The sequence below is a fragment of the Archocentrus centrarchus genome, chromosome 12, assembly GCF_007364275.1.
Source record: "Archocentrus centrarchus isolate MPI-CPG fArcCen1 chromosome 12, fArcCen1, whole genome shotgun sequence".
Lineage (NCBI taxonomy): Eukaryota > Metazoa > Chordata > Actinopteri > Cichliformes > Cichlidae > Archocentrus > Archocentrus centrarchus.
Window position 1 is genome coordinate 8,635,375 of NC_044357.1, and position 23,594 is coordinate 8,658,968.

General features: G+C 40.6%; 1 protein-coding gene across 5 annotated transcripts in view; it reads left to right on the forward strand.

Annotated features, from left to right (window-relative positions):
* Positions 1–23,594, forward strand: part of strbp (spermatid perinuclear RNA binding protein) — an 82,996-nt gene that overhangs the window by 51,951 nt on the left and 7,451 nt on the right. For all 5 annotated transcript variants that reach the window (XM_030742443.1, XM_030742440.1, XM_030742445.1 and 2 more), the window contains exons 4-16: positions 4,014–4,276; positions 5,111–5,279; positions 9,228–9,465; positions 13,431–13,549; positions 14,346–14,441; positions 14,611–14,722; positions 15,396–15,493; positions 16,444–16,549; positions 17,352–17,435; positions 17,941–18,149; positions 20,570–20,722; positions 21,326–21,460; positions 23,307–23,447. In XM_030742443.1, the coding sequence (XP_030598303.1) occupies positions 4,014–4,276; positions 5,111–5,279; positions 9,228–9,465; positions 13,431–13,549; positions 14,346–14,441; positions 14,611–14,722; positions 15,396–15,493; positions 16,444–16,549; positions 17,352–17,435; positions 17,941–18,149; positions 20,570–20,722; positions 21,326–21,460; positions 23,307–23,447 (1,923 nt within the window). The remainder of the gene's footprint in view (positions 1–4,013; positions 4,277–5,110; positions 5,280–9,227; positions 9,466–13,430; positions 13,550–14,345; positions 14,442–14,610; positions 14,723–15,395; positions 15,494–16,443; positions 16,550–17,351; positions 17,436–17,940; positions 18,150–20,569; positions 20,723–21,325; positions 21,461–23,306; positions 23,448–23,594) is intronic.

Genomic DNA, 23,594 nt, shown 5'->3' on the forward strand with positions numbered 1-23,594 from the left:
TTTTGGGTTTTGTGTCAGAGTTTTTTAGTATTTATTTTGAATTCTTCTGTTTACGTTATTTTGAACTTTGGATTTTTTTACAACGAGCAGATTTTTTCCCGGTGGGGTTTTTTATGATTACGTTCCCAGGCTTTCTTAGGTCGCCTTCTGCAGTCTTGTTTCTGCTTCTAGTTATAGTTTATATTAAATTCCTCGACTTTTACTTTATCCTTCTCCCCTGTATTTCCCTGTGCTGTTAAGTCTCCGTCTTTGTGTTACGTGTTCTCTTGTTATGATTTTTCCTCTTTTATTTTGAAAGTCTCTTGTCTTGTGTTTAGTTTTGCTTCCCTTGTCTTGTTTTCTCTGATTAGTTTCAGCTGTGTACCCTGGTGTTTCCCATTTCCCTAATTACCATGTGTGTATTTAATCCCTCAGTTTGCTGGTGATCCTTGTGGTGTTGTACTGTGTTCCTGTTGTCTTCCTTGGGGTAGTTGGGCTTTGATATCGCTACCTTTTTGGGCTGTTGCCCTGGCTGAGTAAAGTATTTTTTTTGTCATTAGTTCTGACCCTGAAGTCTGCATTTGTGTCTGCAACCTGCATCTCATGACACACAGTTTGTGAACCACAGTACTTAAAGGTGGATAGCTCATACCCATAACCCAAGAACAGCATTCAAAGGCCGTGTCGAGCTTAGTGACCCAAATGAAGACATATCATAGGTTTTTATTGGTGGTATATTCTTTCAAGCTATCGTAATTCACTCCACCACAGTTTGCCTTGCCAAAGTGTTGGCGAATCAGTGTGACTGGAGTGTGTAACCCTGCTAAATGTTCTTGTGATGCATGCTGAGCTACAGTACACAGGCTGTGAGGCTGCAGTTAGTGTGCATTGCTGGTTCTCCATTCTGTAGATGGCTTTAGCTCACTCACTCTATTGAATCTGTCGGTGGTTGAGTTACAAATTGGGCTATTAGTATTATTTTAAAACAAGCACCACAGTGAAAATTGGATGTCTTGTTTCAGTGATTTTCAAATGACCCAAAGTTTATATGGCATTTTTTTTTCTGAAAATGTGCTTATTTTTGGAAATTATTGGTAGGGTTCTTCAGCCTTTTTTATTAGAGAGTTGACAAGAAGTGGTAAATGGACTAGTTCTTATATAGCGCTTTTCTACTCAGTATGAGCACTCAAAGCGCTTATACAACACGTTTTACATTTACCCATGCACTCCCATGTTTTACTAAGCTAAGTGCTTTTAATTAACTAACATTCACACACATTCATACTCCGACAGGACAGTCAGAGAGCAACTTGGGGTTAAGTATCTTGCCCAAGGATAAATTGGCATGTAGCCTGGAGTAGCCAGGAATCGAATCGCTGACCTTCTGATCAGGAGGTGACCTGCTCTACCTACTGAGCTACAGCTACTGAGCTACAGCCAGTGAACGTCAGGAGCAGACTCCAGCCCAAGCCTCTGCCGTGGCTTTTGGGATGTAGGTCACCTGCTCAACCAGGTGAGCTATAGCAGCACCAAAAGTCTTAGTGTTTTTACCACTGAGTTGCAGCATCTTTTCTTTTTACAGCAGCACCCGTCATATCAATCTGTGGCATTTTGACAATATCAGTAAGATATTCCAAAGAATATGATAGTGAATTTCTGAATATTACTTCTAAAATATTTGAGAAGCAAGCAGAAAGGACTACAGTATGCAAATAAGAAGTATATTTATAATATAAGTTGTCAACAGACTATTGTGAATAAAGAACATGTTAAAAACGCAGGGAAAAGCTCATAGATCCAGATGCAAACATCAGGCACACTGTGGCCATTATAATGCATGTACAGGACAAGCAAGGAAAACAATACTTTTGCACAGGACGGTCAGACACTTTGTTTTTGTTTGTTTTAAAGTAATGTTTGGTTACAAATCGCCACAGCTTTCATTTTCGAATATGCTCCATGTTTCGTCTTTTATGGTAGTTTGTTTGTGTGTAGGGATGTTGCTTCCACATCAGGAGTTTGATTTATTCATTAGTAATTGTATTAACTTATTATTAATAATTAGATATCTTTAGTTGGTTGGCCATAGACTGTATAAAAAACTGTGTGTTAAACTAGATAATATTAATTTGCATTTTACCTTTGAGCATTCAAAAACGAGTGTTATGAGTGAAGTGTCCTATGCAAATCTGTGTTTTTTGGCAAAAATAAAAAATAAAAAAAACAATGAAACATGCTAGGGGCAGTACTGGTTGGGGTTAGGGCTAGCATAGGGCTCCAGAAAATTAATGTAAGCAATGGGATCCCCTCTTAAGTAATAGAATCATGACTGAGTATGTGTGTATAAATGCTTGCATGCAGGCGGTCCTTGGATTTCAAGTAGATTGATAGCGGCACTCATGCTACACTATGCATGCTACCTGAAAAAGGTCATCACTTCTGGGCATGTGTTTGCATGCTGGTTATGATGTCTGGCGTGTTGTTCTCTTTGAGTAGATGTGTGAATAAATGTGGGTCTTGGAGATAAGCAGGTCAGCTTTGCAGCTTGCTGGGAGCACCCTCGTGTTGTACCTCGGGCTCCCCAGAATAATGTGATAACCTCCACTGTTTAAAATTGAACCCCATCCTTCAGATTCAAGTTGCAAAGCCATGAAACAGTGACTTTTTTTTTCTATAATATCATTAATTTTTTAAAAACAGGACAAAGCAAAGAGAGAGAAGTGAGAACAAACCAAAAAAGAACGACAGCGATCACAGCAGTGAAAAGAAAACACCGAAAATGAGCAACTTTAAATCAGCTGTGACAATTCTAGTCTGTGATATTTTTACGTACAGTCGCGAAAAAAAAAATCCAGATTGTGAGAAAGAATTCAAATTGAGGTCATAGCAGAAGCGATGTTGCTCCTAACCATATAAGTGCTCAAGAATAGAAAGGAAATAATGTGTCACAACAGATATTAATTATCTCTTGTGAATGAATGTTCATGTATTTAATTAAACTGTCGCTCCAGAGATTTTACACTGTGTATTGCACCACATTTTATGCATTGATAATAGATTGTAATACATTGTCAATGCAATTATGCTGAGTAAAATTAGAATAGCTAATGCAGATGTTTAAATACTCTGGCGTTGCAGTTTTTCCCCATTGAAGATTTAGCCTTGTAAACCTCTGTCAACTGAACACTGTGAAAGGATGAGCACAGTGTTTTCATATGAATCCACATAAGCACCGTGGACCCATCTGGGTGGTATTAACTGCATTCCACCTGCTCCTCTCCTTCTTCTCTTTATGTCTCCCATTTGTCTTTGAATTCAGCCTCTGGTCCCACAAGCATTTCTGTCCTTTTTCCTTTTTTAGAGATTTTGCACTGTTGCCCTCCTCCGCTGTTATCTATTCTCTTCCTTCTTGGCTTCTGTGGCAGGCTCCTTCTAGTTTGTCATTTACCCTCCCTCTGTGCTACCCTTCTCTGAAGCCTTGCACCTGATATCTTTCTTCTGTGGTGTTCCCCCTTTCACCTCTTACCAAGTAGAAACGAGCATGTGAGAAAGACTGAAGAGCTGACATGAATTCCCAAGGCCAATATGTCTGACTGGCATGTGGAATGGACGTGGTGAGGTGAATTTCTGATAGCCATGTGTGCATATGTGTTAGGATCCGTGACATTAAATAGGAGCTGAGGTAAGAATTGATTTCTCTCCTAAAAAAGAGATCCATGTTCTGTGAGCACCAAAGCAACTGAACTCCTGGAGACAGAGAAACGTACGCGTGGTGGAACAGCCGTGTTGCATTTAAATTTTATGTGAACGTGTTTTCTTTTCTTTTCTTTTGATGTATTATGAATAAAGTGAGTCCCCAACAGGGAGTCCAGAGTGTTGATTTGATGGATTAAAGCTCAATCTGCTGTTACGGAGTGCCCTTGCTGCAGGGAAAGGGAAGGTGTTTTTGTGTGTGTTTGTTTCCAGGTGTGCGAGCCCGTGCGTTATTGGTCCCTGCGCATTTTAATCTGTTATTTCCTCATCTTCCCTTTCAGAGGTCCTTTCGTTCCTTTAGTAACGATGACCGCCACGTCATGGCGAAGCACTCCACCATCTACCCCTCCTCTCAAGAGCTAGAAGCAGTTCAGACGCTGGTATCCACTGTTGAGTGTGCCCTCAAACATGTCTCTGATTGGCTGGATCAGAGCAGCGGCGATGTCCACAACCAGTTTGACAGCCAACCAGCAGACAGCACAGAGGAGGACGATCCTGGCGATGAGCCCAGCGAAGAAACTGAGGATTCAAGTGACTGCTGCAGGTAGGCAGAAAAAATGCATGGCAGGGTTTAAATTAATGATTTTTGGTTTTAAAAATCACTTGATTTATTTTTTTTTTTGTTCAGTAAATGGATATTTTGTTACTCAAACACAGCGTGATTGCTTTGTAAAGCCCACAGTCCATTGTGATGATAAAAAGATGACAGTTAAGAAGCCTCAGAGTTTCTTAACTATAAAATAAAATAAAAAGAACAACTTAGATTTGCTGTTTGTCTTTTGCAACCCAGAGTACTGTTGTGGAAAAATTGTTTTGGCACTTATCAGTGTTGTTTACTTCTCACAGAGACCATTCATGTTTAATGCTTTTTATGCAGAAGGAAGAAATGAGGTAAAAGTGCTTTTTGTAGGTAGAAGGAGCATATGTTGCTCAATAGGAAACAAAACCACCTCCACAGTTGGCTGTCTTCATGAATTTTCTTATTAATGGTTCACTAGTTTCCAATGAAGTCTTGAATTGCCTTGTCTGATCTTATTTTGCTGTGTGAATTGGAATTGTGTATTTTAATCTTTCAAACACTTTCTAAACAATGTTTTTTTGAAATTTTACACTGATCAAAAGAGGTTTGGATCTCCTGTTGAGTCAACCTTTTTCCTGGAGTGTAATTTTATTTTTCAAGTCTCACACAAAATTGCAGGCTGATTGTATAACAAGGCTATTTTTCTCTTTTATGTTATTTAACTCCTTGAGAGCTAAGCATTGATCCTAATGGATGAGCTGTACCTTTGGAATTTGTGAATTATGGATTAAAATGTGCATGTTCACACAGTTAAAAATCACATAGAAGAGTTATATGTATATTGTTCTTTAAACACAGGGAATCCAGTGGCGGTGGCGTGCTGTGTGGGGTGATGAGGATTGGCCTAGTGGCCAAAGGACTCCTGATCAAAGGCGACATGGACCTGGAGCTGGTGCTGATGTGCAGAGACAAACCCACACAGACACTGCTGGACACTGTCTGTCACAATTTACCCACGCAGATCGAGGTTAGACATGCACGCACACTGAGGCATGCATGCTTTTGTGTTTTCACATTTTAGCTTTGCATCAAACCCTCAGTGTCAACACAGTTTGGCAAATTTAATCCAAGAAGACACTATTTTTCCTTCACACTCCTCTTCAGGAGTCAGAAATTAAGCCGTTTAAAGAAGCTGCCACATTTTCTCCCTGAATTTGCCAGCCCTCGCTGCGCCGTGCTTGTGAGTGCTGAGAAGAGTGCGGTGAGCGGTAGCGTGAGCATAAGTAGGCAAGTGACAGCAATATTGTCAAGTGAGAAGTTGAGAGCTGTTTGAGTATGTATGAGTCATGTGTGATTAATACTCTCGTCATTACGTCAGTGTCACATTTCCTCATTAATAAGTCATGGCAAAGAGTGAGGACCTGACATTCATACATACAAGACACACACACACACACACACACACACACACACACACACACACACACACACACACACACACACACACACACACACACAAAGCAGCATGCAAAAAGCCGTCTTTCTGCCGGCACACAGTACCAGTTGAAAGTTTGGACACACTCACCTATTCATATGAATGGGTGTGTCCAAACTTTTGACTGGTACTGTGTATCTCTTTAACAGCCTGTGTCTTTGACCTCTGCGCCTGTTTATGTTTTATAATCTAGAAATTATACCATATGTTGTTTCATTAGGATTGCACATCATTTAATTCAAAGGACATATGTCATTGCAGTCTGTTGAAGAGATCTGATTGGAAGGAAAGTATTTAGCGATAACAACAAATGTAGGGAAACACTTCCCAACCTGCAGAAATTACTCAATAAATAAATAGTGCTCCTGCACAACCTCTGCTTACAATTACATTTTGTGAGATGGAAAGAAAGTGTGTGTGTGTGTGTGTGTGTGTGTGTGTGTGTGTGTGTGTGTGTGTGTGTGTGTGCAAGCGGAGAAGTAATCTCATGTTGCGGCCCAGTGACCAGCGATTTTGAATTTCCCATCAGAGCCAAATGGGATGTAGATGGGCCCTGTGTGACTCGCTGCTCATTTAAAAGGCCTCCGAAATACACACGTAAACACAGATACACTCGTTTTTGTCACTTATGAGGACGTCACACTTTCATTCATAACAAGGAAACTTCCTGTAACCACAAGAGTAATATTTTCCCACCGAGCACCAAACCATGGACATCGTTTTCTGGCATTAACCTCCTTAATCAACTGTTACTTTAATAAAGAGAAACACTTAAATTGTAAGGACCAGTTTTTACCCTTTCATAGGTGTTTATCCTGTGTGAATGTATAAATGGGCTAATTTCCCAAGCAGTGTAAGTTATACAAACAAAAACACAGTTAATTTGTGAAGTAGAATCCCAATTCCAAAACAGTTGTGTCACTGTGTAAAATGCAATGATTTGCTCATAAACCAAACTCATAAACCTCTATTTTATTCACAATGCAACATATCAAATGTATAAACTGAAAAAATATTCTTGAAAAAATATTAACTCTTTTTGAATTTGATTGCAGCAACATGTCTCAAAAGTTGTGGCAGGGGCAATAAAATGCTGCAAAAGTTTTTTTTTAAAAAGCAGCTGAAGGATCATTTTGCAACTTATCAGTTCAATTGACAACAGGTCAATAACATGATTGGGTATTTTAAAAAAGCATCTTGGGGAGGCAGAGTTTCTCAGAAGTAAAGATGAGCAAAGGGTCCCCAATCTGAAAAAAAAAATACGTCTACAAGTTGTGGAACAATTTCAGAAAAATGTTCCTCAAGATAAAATTGTTAATCTGTTATCATCTAGAACAGGCCTATTCAATTACTTTTTCTTCTGGGCCAGATTTGAAAATTTTGAGATGCCACTGGGCCGAAGACCCCTACTTATATTATTTCTTGAGATTTAACTCTAAATATGCTAACACCTAAACTAAGTCATAAAAATAAATAAAGGAATTCACAATAAAGGGTTTATACTACATCATTAATTGATGAGCAAAATAATTCAAGTGCATTGCAAATTTTAACATTTGGTCCAAACCTTGACCAGAATATTTTTAACAAGGCATCTATTCACCACACATATGTTTAATAAAAAAAAAATGTAATAATAACAACTTTTTGCAACAGTAAAGTCTTCTATAACATTTTAGATGTATTTGCAAAAGTGCATTTGTTGAACTAGAAAGACCAACTGATGCAGTGCATTAAATATTTCAACATAAGAAATTGCACCAAGTGAACACTTAATAACTGTAAAATTAAAGCTTCTTCTGCATATTCAAAGTAATGCTGACTTAATGAGTTCAGTCTTAGAGTTCAGTCTTTGGGGTAAAATTAACAGATTTATCAGTCCAAGCAGGGTTAAAACGGCGATTTTCATTGTCAATTTTACGTTTTTGACCTGTCAGTGATATATTTTGGCGGTTGTCGCACTTGGAGAGAGTATTCTGGGCTGGCGTTGCTAGTGGTGCGTTCAAGTACAAGAGGAAGGGTGGGAAATTTTAAAACTGTCACAGCAAATATGATTTAAATGTGTTTTTGCAGCTTATGTTGGGTCAGTCAGGGGGTGGGCCAGTCAAAGGGGGTTCGCGGGCCGGATGTGGCCCCCGGGCCGCTAATTGAATAGCCCTGATCTAGAGTATATGACATCATCAAAAGATTCAGAGAATCTGAAACTTGGTCCTGTCCCAACTTTTTTGAGACGTGTTGTTGTTGCCATCAAATTCAAAATGACCTTTTTTCTTAAAATTACACATATTCTCAGTTTAAACACGTGATATGTTTTCTATGTTGTGTTTATTATAAAATGTGATTTGCAAAACCATTGCATTCTTTTTTTTAATTTACATTTTACACTGTGTTTCCTGGAATTTGTATAGTCAGTGCGAACACCCAAATCACCCGTGTGTGTTTTAGTTCAATGAGAACAGGTCACTTGGAAGAATTGAACATGATTTATTGAGATACAGAATTTGAATAATAAGTTATTTGGCAGCAATGAATCAACATAGCAGAACAAAGTCCCAGCACTGATAGGAATTAGGACAGGACTCCCCCCCAGACTCTAAAAGCTGGTGGTGGTGGAGATGGGGAGCAGGCGGGTTACACAGAGGAGAGCCTAAAAGTCAGAATGACTGAAGAGCGCTGAGATTTAAAGCGCACTCAATTAATGATGTCAGAACTGAGTTTGACTGCGTGGGAAAGCAGAAGTAATGTAAAGAACAGACGGCAGACCACACCCAGGAATGCAGGCAGACAAGTAAATACCGATCTTCCTTATTGAACTTACACATAAGCTTCATTTGACATCCCTCTGTGTATGCTGGCATGAACTCGTTATTGTAAGTCATCGTGTCTTAATCCTGACCAGTGAGGTCAGTGGTGATTGATTTCTCCAGAATGAATTACAGCGCGTGCACAGATAAACAGTTTCTCAAACAGATGTCGAAGTAGGCGCATGAATAAATCTGTGCTTTTACAGAAGATTCACCGGCTTTTAATCTGCACATCAGATATTCTTTGATACCTGTGTCTTCAACGGATTTCACAGCTCTTCCAAAGTTTTATATAAATGTTATTTGATTTGACAGATCATGTCTGTGTTTGATTTGCACCGTTACTACTGAGAAATCCAAAGCTTTTTTCTTTTTCTTTTTATGCAGATACCTTTTGAAGGGTCCAGGCAATCGATCTTAGATAAACCACCTACATTTCAAATTGCTGTGTCAGTTCTGTGGTCAAAAAATAGCCCCATTTAGAAATGGCATAATCAAGAATAACCAGTATCACTTACTTTTTTTCACATGAGCATGTCTCATTGGTCTCCTGTTATGCTTAGTAATGCTTGTGTCTGTAAGCCACACTATGCTCAGATATTTTGGTTCTTCATCTGTTGTGTGTCATATTGTGGCCTTGGCCTCTGACTATCGCCTTATGTCTGACACATGACAGAAGCTGACAGAAGAGAAATATGAGGTCACGAGCTCCTTGCCTGAGGCAGCCATCTTGGTAAAAACGACAACAGAGCCTAACCTGACGTTGAAGATTACCCTCACCTCGCCGGCCATGAGTGAAGACGAGGAGGAGGAGGAGGAAGAGGAGGAAGAGGAGGAGCTGGAGAATGGGGAGGAAGGGGAAGAGGTGGAGGAGGAAGTGGAAGAAGAAGAGGAGGAAGAGACAAATGGGCGAGGTAGGAGCACAGAAATAGGAAAGTTGTTTCTCAGGTCACACTTCAGCACATGCACAATAAATTGGATTTTAAGTTAACTTTGTGTATTTAATAGAAAAATCCACATTTTTCTTCAAACAAGAGGTTTGACCTCATGAACTGATGCTGACACAGGACAAGACAGGTACAGGCAGAGGTGGGTAGAGTAGCCAAAAACTGCACTCAAGAAGTACTAATACTTTGTAATGACAAATACTCAAGGTTAATTAAAAAAAATAAGTGCTAGTTTCTCCTGGTGGAAAAAAAAAAGAATTTGAGTTGAGTAACTGACTGAAAAACATTGCACTGGTAGACTAAAACACAATTTTTTAGGTCAGTTTCTTTTCAAAGTTGACATTATCTTTCCTGATTTGATAAACTGCTACACATGTACAGTGATCCCAGTTAGTTGCTCTCAAATTTTGTAAGTAGAATACGATTTATATAACACAAAATGAATCTTATACAGTGCTTATAGTCGCCAAAGATGACAAAGAATCTCCACGAACAAGATGATGCAAACAAAAACATTTAAATATCAAAGCAAAGAAGCATTAATAATTATCTAAACCCCTGAGGGTGACTCTTTCATAATCTAGGAGCCAATAAAATGCTCAATCACCACAAATCTCAAACTTTAAGTGGGGCAAAGCCAGGAGCATTGGACCCATAAGGGATTGGCAACCCTCTTATATGTAGGGGATCAAAACTGTATTGTTCTTAAGGAGTAATGAATTTAGTAATGATTTTAGTGTCACTCCTGAATTCCACAGGAACCAGTATAACAAAACTGAGGTGATAAGAGAGTAAGCGGCTGAACTTTGGACCAAGTGCAGCGCCATCTTGGCTTAAACAAGTATTAAGTGTATTACAGCAGCCATTACATGATTTGTTCAGGCTTTTGGAAAAGGGGGACGCAGTTTGTCATTAATTCTTAAAGGAGAATTTATTTCAACCTGGAGCATTTATCATTAATGCTGTAGAGATTCAGGGAAGCACAGAGTCGCGCAAATCTGGGGCAACATGCCAGCTGACCTATTTGTGTGCAAGAGTGTGGATGGGATTTTATTGATATTATTCTGTTCTGTATACACAATTAAGTAAAGACATTTTTTAAATGCATATATAGTATTTATAAATCTCCGGCAGCCACATATCAATTTTAATCCACCCCTTATCTCTCTGTATTTGAGTTAATGTAATTTGGTTAATATAAGCTGGGAGCACAGGTGGAGAGCCAGACTCCAACATAAAGTTTGGGCAAGGATGCTTTGTCGCTTGAATCTCTCAGCAAAGCAGCTGCCATTTCTCATGCCGTGCCTACAGTAAGATATAACACCATCAACCGCTTAAGGGAAGTTGCATGGATGCCTGATAAGTCCACTTATCCAGAGTAATGATTACAAAAACATACTGCTCCAAAAAGCCTCATTTGCTCAAGTTACTTAACTACATTTTACAGCATAATAAAGTAAAATACAAGGATCCCCATCCAAGATGAAACTGTCTGGTGCTTAGTCTACTTAACAGTCCATCCCCATTCCCCTGTTTCCATGCATAGCAGTTACTGGTTATAATTGGTTGTGGGATGTAAGACGGGGTAGCAAGGCCAGCAGGCCAGCAAAATCAATAACCAGGCAGGTGCAAGCTGCCCATCTATCCGGTGGCTCACATCCAACTACACACTCAGGTCTCAGAGAGAGATGAGCGATAGCACGAAGGTTTGCCGTACATCATTCCAGATGCCTCGACATATTAGAGAGCCACTTGTATTTTCTCACCAAGAGGAACTCACAGGCTCGCACACATGTTCACTCAGCCATAAGGAGGAGGAGGAGGAGCACACACGCACGCACGCACGCACGCACACACACATACACACACAGTCATATTTTGTTGCTGATGGATAAAAATACCTGTCACACTGGGTATCTATCTCCTCAGATTTATGGGGATCATATTTTAAAGTGCAGGGTCAAATACTTTTCACATTAACACATGCATCAGCAGGCACAAACACCAGCGGTTTAGTCCAGTGTCAGTGCCTGTTTTAGCTCTGCTAAGCCTCGTCAGGAAATGATTAGCAAAATATTAGTGAGATTAATTATCCTTGAACAAATTTGTTAGCCAAACCTATCCACATTTGCACGTGTGCAGAATGCTTCAGTAAGGTCTGTGTGAATGTTACACAGGAGAATAATGTCCTCCAAGCTGATGTCTGATGATCAATGTATTGATTTAAAGCGGTAATTTTTTCCTGTCACTTTAGTGCATTTGATTTTATCCATTTTAACAAGTAAAATTTTTATACTACGATTAAATATCCTTTTGAAAATATGGACATTTTGCATGGATGTGTGCACTTTACTCACTGATGTAGCTCACTTGCTTTGTGTGGCAGTCACAGAGGGATGGGGGGGGGGGGGGGGGGGGGGGGGGGGCACAAGAACAACATTTTTTTTTTAATTGAGGTAGAGAGGAAGATTGGGGTAAAAAAAAGAGTGCTGATTGAGAGAACAGTGGGAGGACACACAACAAGAGAGAGCCTAATGATCTACTAGCAGCTGAACAATCCAGTGTGCAGCTGGGTCCAGTCTGACAGACCGTAGGATTTACCCTGATACGTCACACTGAAACATAGATTGCACACAACAGCACGCTATTGTCAGGAAGCGCTACACTGCATTTTATAACATTTGACATTTAAAATTAATGCCTCTTGAGGAAAGGATTTTTTTTTTATATGGGAGACTGATGAGGAAAATATTTACCTAGTTGTGTTTTCAGAGAGCCCCAAAGGGCTCTTTAATGTGTTTTTATTTTATCTGCAGTTGGTCCCGTGCATAATAAAACCTTCTTTGGAAACCCCATGTAACCGCACTCATTCATACACAGCTGCGTTTGATTCAGCTTGCCTTGCATATCATAGACTTTGTGCTGTTTCTCAAGTAGCAGGCTGGTTGAGGATGCAGTAACTCAGCCAGCCCGGTGTGTAGGGCAGCATGAATCAAACGCTGACATAAAAAAAAAGTATAATGCTCTACTTTTACCAGCCATGATGCTCTGACTAAACCCTGCCTTGATCCCTCTTGTGTTGTGTTTGTCTCAGACTGGGTCAAACTATATTAGATTTTTTTTTCTTTTCAGTTCTACTTTAGGAGCGCTTGATTCTGTGTTTGCCCAGACAGGTTGTTGAATTGCTTTCTCTGCACCATTTTCTCTGTGAGCTTGTGAAAATCAAGTGCACCTCAAGTAATGCAGAAGAAAAACAAGCTACTATTTTGACTCCTGCCTGGTGCAGACTGGATCAAAATAAATAAAATCCTTTTCAAATACATAAAGGAGAGATTGATTTACATTGCTGGGCACAACAAAATAACTCGATACGCTCCAACTGTGCTCATACACAGTAAATCAAACACCCCTTAGGTATTTGTTTGGTGTATGTCTGTGGGGGGGCTCTCCATCCCACAAAGTTGTCTCCTCCTTTGTAGCCCTGGTTGCTCTCCTTTTCACGGACTTTTCAATCACTGTGTGGATTTAAAATACTCAACCAGTATTCACCAGTGTGTCATTTTCAGCACATCTAGGAGGGACAGTGAATTTATCATCATATGTGATGCAGTCAACACATGTTTGACTCATCATAGTGTTGAAAATGACACACCGTTTAAAGAGTGAGGAGGCCTTGATGAGCATTCGTCACAGATCTGCGATAAGTGTGCAGAGTGAGCACTTTGTACAAGGAGAGAGCAACTTTATGGCATGAAAAGCACCTTGTATGTACCAAAAAATATCCATGCATGTGTGTGCGTATGTATGCTCTCGCACACGACTTCAGGTGTGTCTGCGTACATTCACACACGCAACACTCAAACACACACACTCAGACCTGACGTGTGTGTGTTTTACGTTCTCTATATTGGGTTGTTATTGTTTTGTGGCAGTGTTGGGTGCTGCTGCGCAGAGAGTGGAGGCTGAGGAGGAGGAGGAGGAGGGGGAGGTGCTGGATAGACACAGATGTCTGTTGGCCCTGGCAGCGCTGCGACACGCCAAGTGGTTCCAGGTCGGCACCCACTCACTTCCTGTCTTCGTGCCCGATGCTTATTGTAGCCTGACGACTCACCCAGAGGGAATAGTCAGATAGCACTGTGGTTATGCCCACCTAGGAAGTGTAAATGTACTCATTTTACTAAAATAACAAAAATTGAATGTGTATGTTCACCTGATTACAAATACACTAATGTTTTGTTTTGTCCTCTAATTTGCATTTCGAGTTTGCAGGATGTTGTTTTGCAACATCGTGGACAAAAATTATCACAAATCTGTTCCAAAAGTACCTTAAGGTACAATTTTGTGCTCCATCCACTGTGTATGAACTGGAAAAAGGGTGAGATTAAAAGTAAAAAAGTATCGTAGGGCTACAAAAGCAATGGTTGATACTTGTTTTTCTTTTTGGCAATTATGTGAACCTGCCTGCTCTGTACAGTATGTCAGTGCTTCCCTTTGATTCTCCTACCACACCCTTTCCCCATCTATCTCCCAACTCACTTACCTTACTGACTAAAAAGAAACCAAAAAAAAAGAAAGTAGTTGTAACGTATGTATATTCTGGAGACAGACACAAGTCACAAAGGAAAAAATTATAAACATATGTCCAGTAAGCTAATTCAACATGTTTTGCGATGCAGAGTTTTAGAACAATCCAATCACTTCCTCATGACTGTGGCTTTGTGTTATTTTGCAGGCTATAATCTGTGTGTGTTTGAACAAATACAACTCCTCCTGTACTGTTTGCTCCCTTCTTTCTCTGTTTTCTCTTATTTTGTGTCTCTCTCTGTTTTTCCCTTCCTCCATCTCAGGCTCGCGTAAACGGACTCAAGTCCTGCGTTATTGTTCTCAGGATACTAAGGGACATGTGCAATAGGCATCCCATCTGGGAACCTCTAAAGGGATGGGTGAGTCTTGATGCTGCCACGTGATTGGCTGATTAGAGATTTGTGGTAAACAGGTGTACCTAACAAAGTGGTCGGTGAATGAAGTGCGCCTTTTAAAGGCACGTCACTCTCACATTTCTTTAAATATTTCAAACTCATCTGTTTTATCTCTTTTTATGTTTTCTTGCAGCCCTTGGAGCTTATCTGTGAGAAGGCCATTGCCACCTGCAACAGACCTCTTGGGGCAGGAGAAGCCCTCCGCAGAGTCATGGAGTGTCTGGCCTCAGGCATACTGCTCCCAGGTATGGCACTGCGGTGGATGCATAAATGTAGACTGCAAAAACTCGAGATTCAGCAGATGAGGATGTTTGGAGTGTTTTCATACAAATTCCTGCCATTTCCGGTGAGGAGAGCTGTGTAACAGGCTTAATATAGATGAGGAAATATTTTACAGCTCTGCTTGACATATTTTTGAGCTGTTTCTGAGAGAGGTCGAGACATTATCAATGACCCAGCAGAGCACAGCTGTCTGAGGCAGGTCGACATTATGGAAGCATCTTAATTAGGGCTAGCTTAATGGCTTCTTTGCAAAGTGTTCTGCATCACTGGGAAAAATTGTCTTTGAATAAAGCTAATTTACTTTGGATCTCAAACCAGTGTACTCCTTTCAGACTGGTGCTTTTAAAGGTCCTACTTTAAAGGACTGGAAGAATACGTTTAAAAGTTAAGAGATTTTAACAAAATACAAATCAAAACAGCATATTTTTAATTCAAAGGGAAATGTATGTCACACTGACGAGGGAATGTTTGTTTACCTACAGGATCTATTTTTCTCCATCCATTTTAATTGTCAGGATTTTCACTGTCTTTTAAAAGTGAAGCCCAATTAAATGTTGCTGAGCTGCACCATCAGTACAGAAAGTGACAACAACCGACTTAGCATGTCTGTGTGTCAACTTCTGCCACTTCCCCCAGGAGGTCCAGGTTTACACGACCCATGTGAGAAAGAGCCAACAAACACACTCGCCAACATGACTGACCAGCAGGCTGAGGACATTACCTTCAGTGCACAGGTACACGCGTACAAGGCAGCTTAACTATGGCGTTGTTATCACCCAGCCCTTCTTGCCCCGATATGTCAGTGTGTGGGAATCATTAAGCAACTTGCCCATTAGCAAGACAGGAAGACCTCATTGCTGCCCCAGCCACTCATTCTGTGCACACACACACACACACACACACACACACACAGATTCAGTCACCAGAAAGAGCTGTGTGGTGCTGCATTTTAATGATTGGTGTGGGAAACTATTGCCATTGCAAGCCATAAATCCATCTCTGACACCTCGAGGACAGTATTTATGTGTGCATGTGGTGTGTGTGTGTGTGCCGTCATGTCCTTAGACACACACACACTTGAGTTAGCCGCACAGCCTCTGAGCCTCATGGCTTAGTGAATCTTGCCGTCCATTTCCTTTGAAGGCAGCCTGGACGAGGCTGGAATGTCAATGGGGATAATTGCATTGGAGCAGATACAAGAGCAGATAGGAGAGAGGGAGCTGTTCTGTCAATGAGCTGCACCAGGTGCCATGAATATATCTGAGACACTCTACCTCCCTAATAGATTTATATTAGCGAAGTCTCTGTGTGCCACTCGGTTCTGTTTGTGTAGACCGGGGATGCATACAATACACTGAGAATGATAGGTTAACAAAAAGAGAAACTAGTCATTATGTCTGTCTAGTTATATTTGGGCACAATTTTGATTTTGTGTGTCGCAAGACACTGTTATAAAAAAAATAGTAAAAAATAGTAGTATAATGTTTGATGAGGCTTTCCAAAGTTTCTAAACCTGGGTTTGAGAATCTTTTTAACAGAAAACTTGTAAATGCAGCTGAAATCTTTCAAATACTTCACTGGAGAAGAACTGGACATGTTTTGACTCTGTTAACATCAAATCTGCTCTGTCTTGATTTAACAAGCTTTCTTTATGTGTATGCTGCGTGTGATTTATGTTCAACAGCATGCTCTCAGGCTCATGGCATTCGGACAGATCTACAAGGTGTTAGAGATGGAGGCTCTTCCCTCAAATAAACCATCACAGAAATATCCTTGGTCTGATAAAGAAGGTACGTACCTGGCTACCTGCCTCTCACCCCTCCCTTCTTGTCCTTTACCCTGTGTGCATGTATCTTTTATACATGTTTATTTTCTTCCCCGTTGTTGGTCTATCTGCCCCTTTTCTCACATGCTGGGATATCTGGAATCAGTTCTGGATCAGGCCTTGGCTGTCTTTTTACACTTGACATGACCTTTCTGGGTGTATTATGTGTTTCCTATACACAGCTGTAACACTTGCAGCATCCTAAGTAAGGCTGACATGTTAATCATAACAAAACTACCATAGATGATGACGGTATGTTTTTTTTTGTTTTTTGTTTTTTTTAACCGACCCTGCCTCCAGTGTCACACTAAGGATATTAGCTTTGGTGAAATTGCTTTAGGTTGTGCGTGCTTTGTGCAGGAATGTTTGTGCTTGTGCTCACATAAGAAAGAGACTTGCGGAAATCTCATAAGATCTTGAGCTGGCACACTGCCAAAGTGACTTTCACGGAAAATCGAATCGGCCCTTTTGAAATTTTGATACCGACATGGAAAAAGCATTTATGGATTAAGGTGTGCATAGGGCAGGAGCTGGCATGTCTTCCTCATTGTTTGACTGTTTGCTGGGCTCCCTGTCGCCTCTGTTTATCTTATCTGTGTGTTCATCCATCCTGTGCTTGTTCTCGTGCATCGTTTGTTCTCTGTGACATTGCCTTTGTGTGTTTCTGTCATACACAAGTGCCTTTGTGTATGTTAACATAAGCGTCTCTTGTAGTTGGTGATTGATTAGCAACTCTCTCTATGTTTATCTGTGTCTCTCCATTTTAGGCTTAGGTCTGAAGAGGCCATATGAAGATGGTGCAATGGATGACAAGGACCTCATCAAGAAGATGAAGAGGAATCTGAGGAAAGGTACAGGAAGGAAGACAAATATAATATCATAGTCTCCTTGTCATATTTTAAAGCCTAAAAGAAGGGAAATAGTTGAATTCACTGTGTGTGGATTATCTTTATTTTATCCACAAAAAAGCCTTGTGTCTCTGCACCTTTCCTTTGTCTTATTCCCTTCCACTCCTTTTCATCACTCACAGACACATCACTGGTATTGATTGCTAACATTTAAGTAGGCTACCCAATCATTCTTAGCCCTCTCTTCATACAAGGAGAAGATGAACCACAACTAATGGAGGCAGAGAGGCATTTCTAGATATTAGCAGACAGGAGGAAAGTGATTAAAGAAAAAAAGGCGCCTTTATTCCACATAAAAACAACTGGCCAGAATGCTGAAAACCATTACAAAATATCAGACATTTTTCTTATCTAATTCCAGGTTTTATAACAGTTGTGTTACAGTTATGAAATCCACCCTAGTTTGTTTTGCTTCTTACTATTACTGTCTATCTATTTTTGACTGTAGTTCTGGACAGTAAAGCCATAGACTCCAACCAGCCAATGAACGCCCTGATGCGGTTGAACCAGATCCGACCAGGGCTGCAGTATCGCCTGCTGTCCCAGTCGGGGCCGGTTCACGCTCCAGTCTTCACCATGTCTGTGGACCTGGATGGAACCATTTACGAAGCCTCCGGATCCTCCAAGAAGACCGCCAAGCTTCACGTTGCAGTCAAGGTAAGGTTGCAAATGAAAGAAAGGGTGTAAAGCATATCCTGTGGATGTGCGACTGAAGAGGAATAATGGAGTAATTAGACTGTCTGATTATGTTTGTTTTTATTGTTTTGATTTATTTGAGCATATACACAATGGTGTTGGGTTCAAATCTGCTGCATTTTTGTGTAGAGTTTGCATGTTCCTCTCATCCCTGTGTGGGTTCTCTCCAGGTACTTTGGCTTCCTCCCACATTCCAAAGGCATGTTAGTTTAATTAGTTATTCCAAGTTGGCCATACAGTAGGTGTGACTGTGAGCATGAATGATTGTATTCCTCTATATGTTAGTCCTGTGGCAGACCAAAAACTCCTCCAGGGTCTACCCCACCTCTCACCTCACATGGATGGATGGATGGATGGAGGAAGGATTAAAGGTCGTTGTGGCCTCACAAAACCTTTTTGGAACACCACTCAGTACCTTTGCTGTTATTCAGTCATAACTCAAGAACAGAATATTTAGATTATGACCATATTTCACATTTGGTCAGATGCTGAAATAGTGACACTAATGTCTGGGGCCCACCTATTATAGTCTTCACCCCAAGCATTGTGTGAGTCTGGACAAGCACGGATTTAAACTGCAGTTTGACAGGCTGGCAGAAGCGTAAAACACCAAGGTGGTAATTCCAGTTGGCTACCTGAAGAACTTTATAATCTCCCGTTGTTGCCAAACCTGTGTTGCTACAAATATGTTTCTGTCTGTGTGTACCTGCTGAGTTTGTGTGTGGGAGGAAAGATGGGCAAATCCATGTAATCCCAAAGTGGTTGTGAACAAAGGAGCTCTCCAGAGCACAGAGCTGGGATAATCCGCTATCCGCTCCATTCCCATAAAAGGCTCTTTCTCCCCATCTCTCCTTCTTTTCTTTTCTCCTTCTTGCTCACTTCCTTTCTCTCATGTGCTCACCTTTTGATCTCTTTCCCACCTTCTGTTTATATCTCCTTCTCCCTCTCACATTATACCCTTACTACAGGGGCTGCTGGAGCAACTGTGACGCAAGCAGTCATTTGTTCAGTCTAAAAACTTCAACATTGTTTCATCCTTTCTCCTCTGCTTATCTATCTGCTGTTTGTGTTGTCAGGGACTTAAAATAAAGTGATAATCAGCTACTGCACTAGGATACGTTGACTGTAAACATTATACATTTGCTGTATTAATGTTGTAGTACTGCTGCTTCAAAAATAAATATTGGTTGAAATAGATCCTCAATGTGCTTAATATTTTTTTACCTGATTACACAGATTCAGTCTTTCAGAATGAAGTGATGTAACATAAAGGGATTTAAATGTGTTCATCTGAAATGATATTCATATTGCAAAAGCAGTAAGATGATGTTTAGTTATTTTGAAGGTTTTCTTTCTCACTTTGTTACTTTAATGTCATCATGCAGTGCTAAAAATCTGTTTGCCCCCTTCCTGATTTTTCAGGAAGGTTTTCCTTTTTTTGCATATTTGCCACACTGTAACAAATATGCAAGATTATTGAACAAATTTCAAAATCAAAGATAACCCGAGTAAATACAAAACAAGAGAAAAAAGCTATCCAAACCTACCTGCCCTGTGTGAAAAAGAGTTAAATTTCACTAGCCACACCCAGGCCTGATTACCGTAAGAGCTGTTGAATCAAGAAACCACTTAAATAGAGCCTGTCTGACAAAGTGAAGCAGGCTAAAAGATCTAAAAAAAAAAAAAAAAAAAAGCAGCACATCATGCCACGATCTAAAGAACCAGCTGAAAAACAAAGTCAATGGCATCTATCAGTCTGGAAATTGTTACAAAGCATTTCTAAGATTTTGGGAGTCCAGCGAACCACAGTGAGAGCCATTATCCACAAACTGAGAAAACTTGGAACAGTGATGATCCTTCCCAGGAGCGGCCGGCCTACCAAAATTACTCCAAGAGCGCATCGGCGACTCATCCAGGAGGTACCTAAAGAACCCAGAACAGCATCTAAAGCACTGCAGGCCTCACTTGCCTCAGTTAAGGTCAGAGGTCATCATTCAACAAAACGAAAGAGACTGGGCAAAAATGGCATCCACGGGAGAGCTCCCAGGAGAAAACCACTGCTGACCAAAAAGAAGGCTCGTCTCACATTTGCCAAAAAACATCTCAGTGATCCCCAAGATTTTGGGAAAATATTCTGTGGACTGATGAAAAATTAAATTATCATTTAAAAACTGCAGTTTGTGCTGTTTTTAGTCTAATATTAAAATTTGTTTTGTCTGAACCATGTAACTGTGTCAAATAAGCAAATACACAAATAAATTAGGAAAGGGGCAAATATTTTTCATCGGCTTGTATTAATTAATTTTATTTAATTTTTTTGCCTGGTTTTTCCTTCCCACATGTCCCTCCTTAATTTTTACTTCCTCACCTTCCTCCTCAAGGTTCTCCAGGCAATGGGCTACCCGACTGGATTTGACTCAGACTTGGACCCCATGAGTTCGGACGAGAAGTCGGACAGTGAGGGGAAGAGTGAGACCTCCTCACACACTAGCAATAACCCAGCACACTCCTCGGACAGTTCCAACACACTGGAGGTAGGGAATGAGAACGCACACACTCAGTTCAGGGGCGGCACGGTGGCGCAGTGGTTAGCACTGCTGCCTCACAGGCCTCTCCCTCTCTCTGTGTGGAGTTTGCATGTTCTCCCCGTGCTTGCGTGAGTTTCCTCCGGGTACTCTGGTTTCCTTCCACATTCCAAAGACATGCACTTACTGGGGTTAGGTTAATTGGCTACACTAAATTGCCCATAGGTGTGAATGAGAGCATGTGCGTGAAAGGTTGTTTGTCTCTCTGTGTTGGCCCTGCAACAGGCTGGCAACCTGTTCAGGGTGTACCCTGCCTCTCGCCCCATGACAACTGGGATAGGCTCCAGCCCCCCCACGACCCTGAACAGGATGAGCAGAAGCGAATGGATGGATGGACACTCAGTTCAAATGCTTTTTTAAAAATCTAATGAACTTTGATTTGAGCTATTGAAGCAGAATGGGAAGTCACTGTGGTTTAACATGAAAGGTACCTAAAGCACTAACATTTTCATGCCATGCTCCTGTTCCTATGTTAACTGTCAGAGGTGTTATTTAATAAATCAGTGAGCCCACTTTTAAATTAAGTTACTTTAATACTTTTTCACTTCCCAGGTGCGAACTCAGGGTCCCATATTGACAGCAAGTGGAAAGAATCCTGTCATGGAGCTAAATGAAAAGAGAAGAGGCCTCAAATATGAGCTCATCTCTGAGAGTGGAGGCAGCCACGACAAACGTTTTGTTATGGAGGTGAGAGCTTTATGTATACACTATTATGATTTTTTTTTTAAGTGATATAGAAAATCATTTGAGATACATGGTTATAGATTTAGTCTGAAGCAGCCATAAAGTGGCCAACATATAAAAGATGCATCTGGCCCTTCAGTTGATCCATCTACTGTTCACTGAAGCCTCATCAGAAATGATCTCAGTGGAAGGGTGGCTGTCAAGAAGCCGTTCTTCAGGAAGGGAAACAGGATGAAAAAGACATTATACAAGAACTGGACTGAAAATAAGTGGCAACAGGTTTGATAAATCCAAACGTGAAGTTTTTGGTTCAAATCATCATCATTGTGTGGAGGTCAGGAGAGAGGTCCAACAGTGGGTGTCTACAATCATCTGTAAAACACAGTGGATGCTCTGTCATGGTTTGGTGCATTTCAGTCAGAGGTGTTGGAGATCTTGTCAAAATTGATGGAATTATGAACCATCAAAGCAGGTACAGACACATATATCTCCTTCACTACAGCCTCTCATCACCCCTCCATCACTCCGTCCCCAGCTAGACATTAGACACCCACCCGAGCCCACTGATGTAGTCTGTACGTTGTCAGGTAAATGAGAAATTCTATCATATGAAGATTGTCATATAGAAACACTGTAGATAAAAAATATTAAGTAAAAGGAAAATATAAAGGTAACTAAGGTGAAATAATGTAGACATAAATCTAATAAACAATATATGTGAAAACAAATATTGCAGTGAAAAAAATACACTTACCAGTAAATAAATGAAAAGTAATATGAAATAAATAAACAAATACTAAAACCTTAAAAAGCTAAACTAAATAGGAATGTCTTGAGTTTAGTTTAAAATCCCTGCAGTCTCAGCAGCCCTCAGGTCGTCAGGTAAACTAGACTGTTCCACAAACTGTTCCCAAACACACTCAGAGCATTCAGCTCTCAGATATCATCACTCAGAGCCCGGACCATTACTCAAAGAGTGTGAGATCATCTTGACAGAGAATGGAACAAAAAGCAGCCACGATCCAAAGAAGAGCTTTGAATGTCCTTCAAGAAGCCTGGAGAGCTATTCCTGAAGACTACTTAAAGAAATTACATGAAAGCTGCCTCAGAGAGTTCATACTGTTTTTGTTTTTTTTATGTGGGTAGGGCCGTTTTAGCCTCTATTGACAAGGAAAGCTGGGAGAGAAAGAACACGGGGGAAAACACAATTAATGTCCTCAGGGAAGATGTTTCCAATCTCATTGTGGCATTCTATTCTAAACCAATGCCTCTGCAATAGCCCTTTAATATATGGGTCACCTACTCAACCTGGTGAGCTGTACCAGTGATGCAAGTTCAGACTATGTTCAAATTTATGTTTGCACATTAATGTTTACGCATTTCAATAAAGCGCTGCACTTTTTTTTCTAGCAAAATATAAAGAAATGAGGGGTGGCTCAAGACTTGTGCACAGTATTGTACACAGTCAGAAACACTGTCAGTGGGGTGGTTTGTTTTCCGACATGCCTGGTTGCTCCATCGCTCTGCTGATTGATTAGCAGGCCTGCTTGACAGCAGGACATCCTTAAACAAGCTGTCCTGTTCAGCAACACTCTCTAGCTGAGTCACTGATGACTTGAAAAACAACACCCTCAGCTTTGGGTAATATTCTGGGATTTTTTTTTTTTTTTAGCTCTAACAGATTTGTAATATAAGAAGTGTGACTACCCATAGAAGTAACTACAACAATAAAAGAAGAACAGAGAGAATTCATTGTTTAAAAATCACTACGGGTCCAAAATGCAGTGTTTTCGTCTTGTTACTCTTTAATTATAAAACATATTTCCATGAATATTTGTGTGCATGTCAGGTGGAGGTCGATGGGCAGAAGTTCCGTGGGGCAGGCCCCAACAAAAAGGTAGCAAAGGCCAGCGCTGCTCTAGCAGCTCTGGAAAAACTCTTCTCTGGTCCCAACGCAGCTGCAAACAAGAAAAAGAAGATATTGCCTCAGGTAAGAAGAGACACGCATTTGCAGCGCATACCAGACACAGTCTCTTCTTAAGTCTGCAGCATGTGCATTTACACTGAAACAACAAGCAACCATCAAACCATTCTTTAAGCCTTATCCCAGAGAGCCTGTTAAACAGTTAAACTGTGT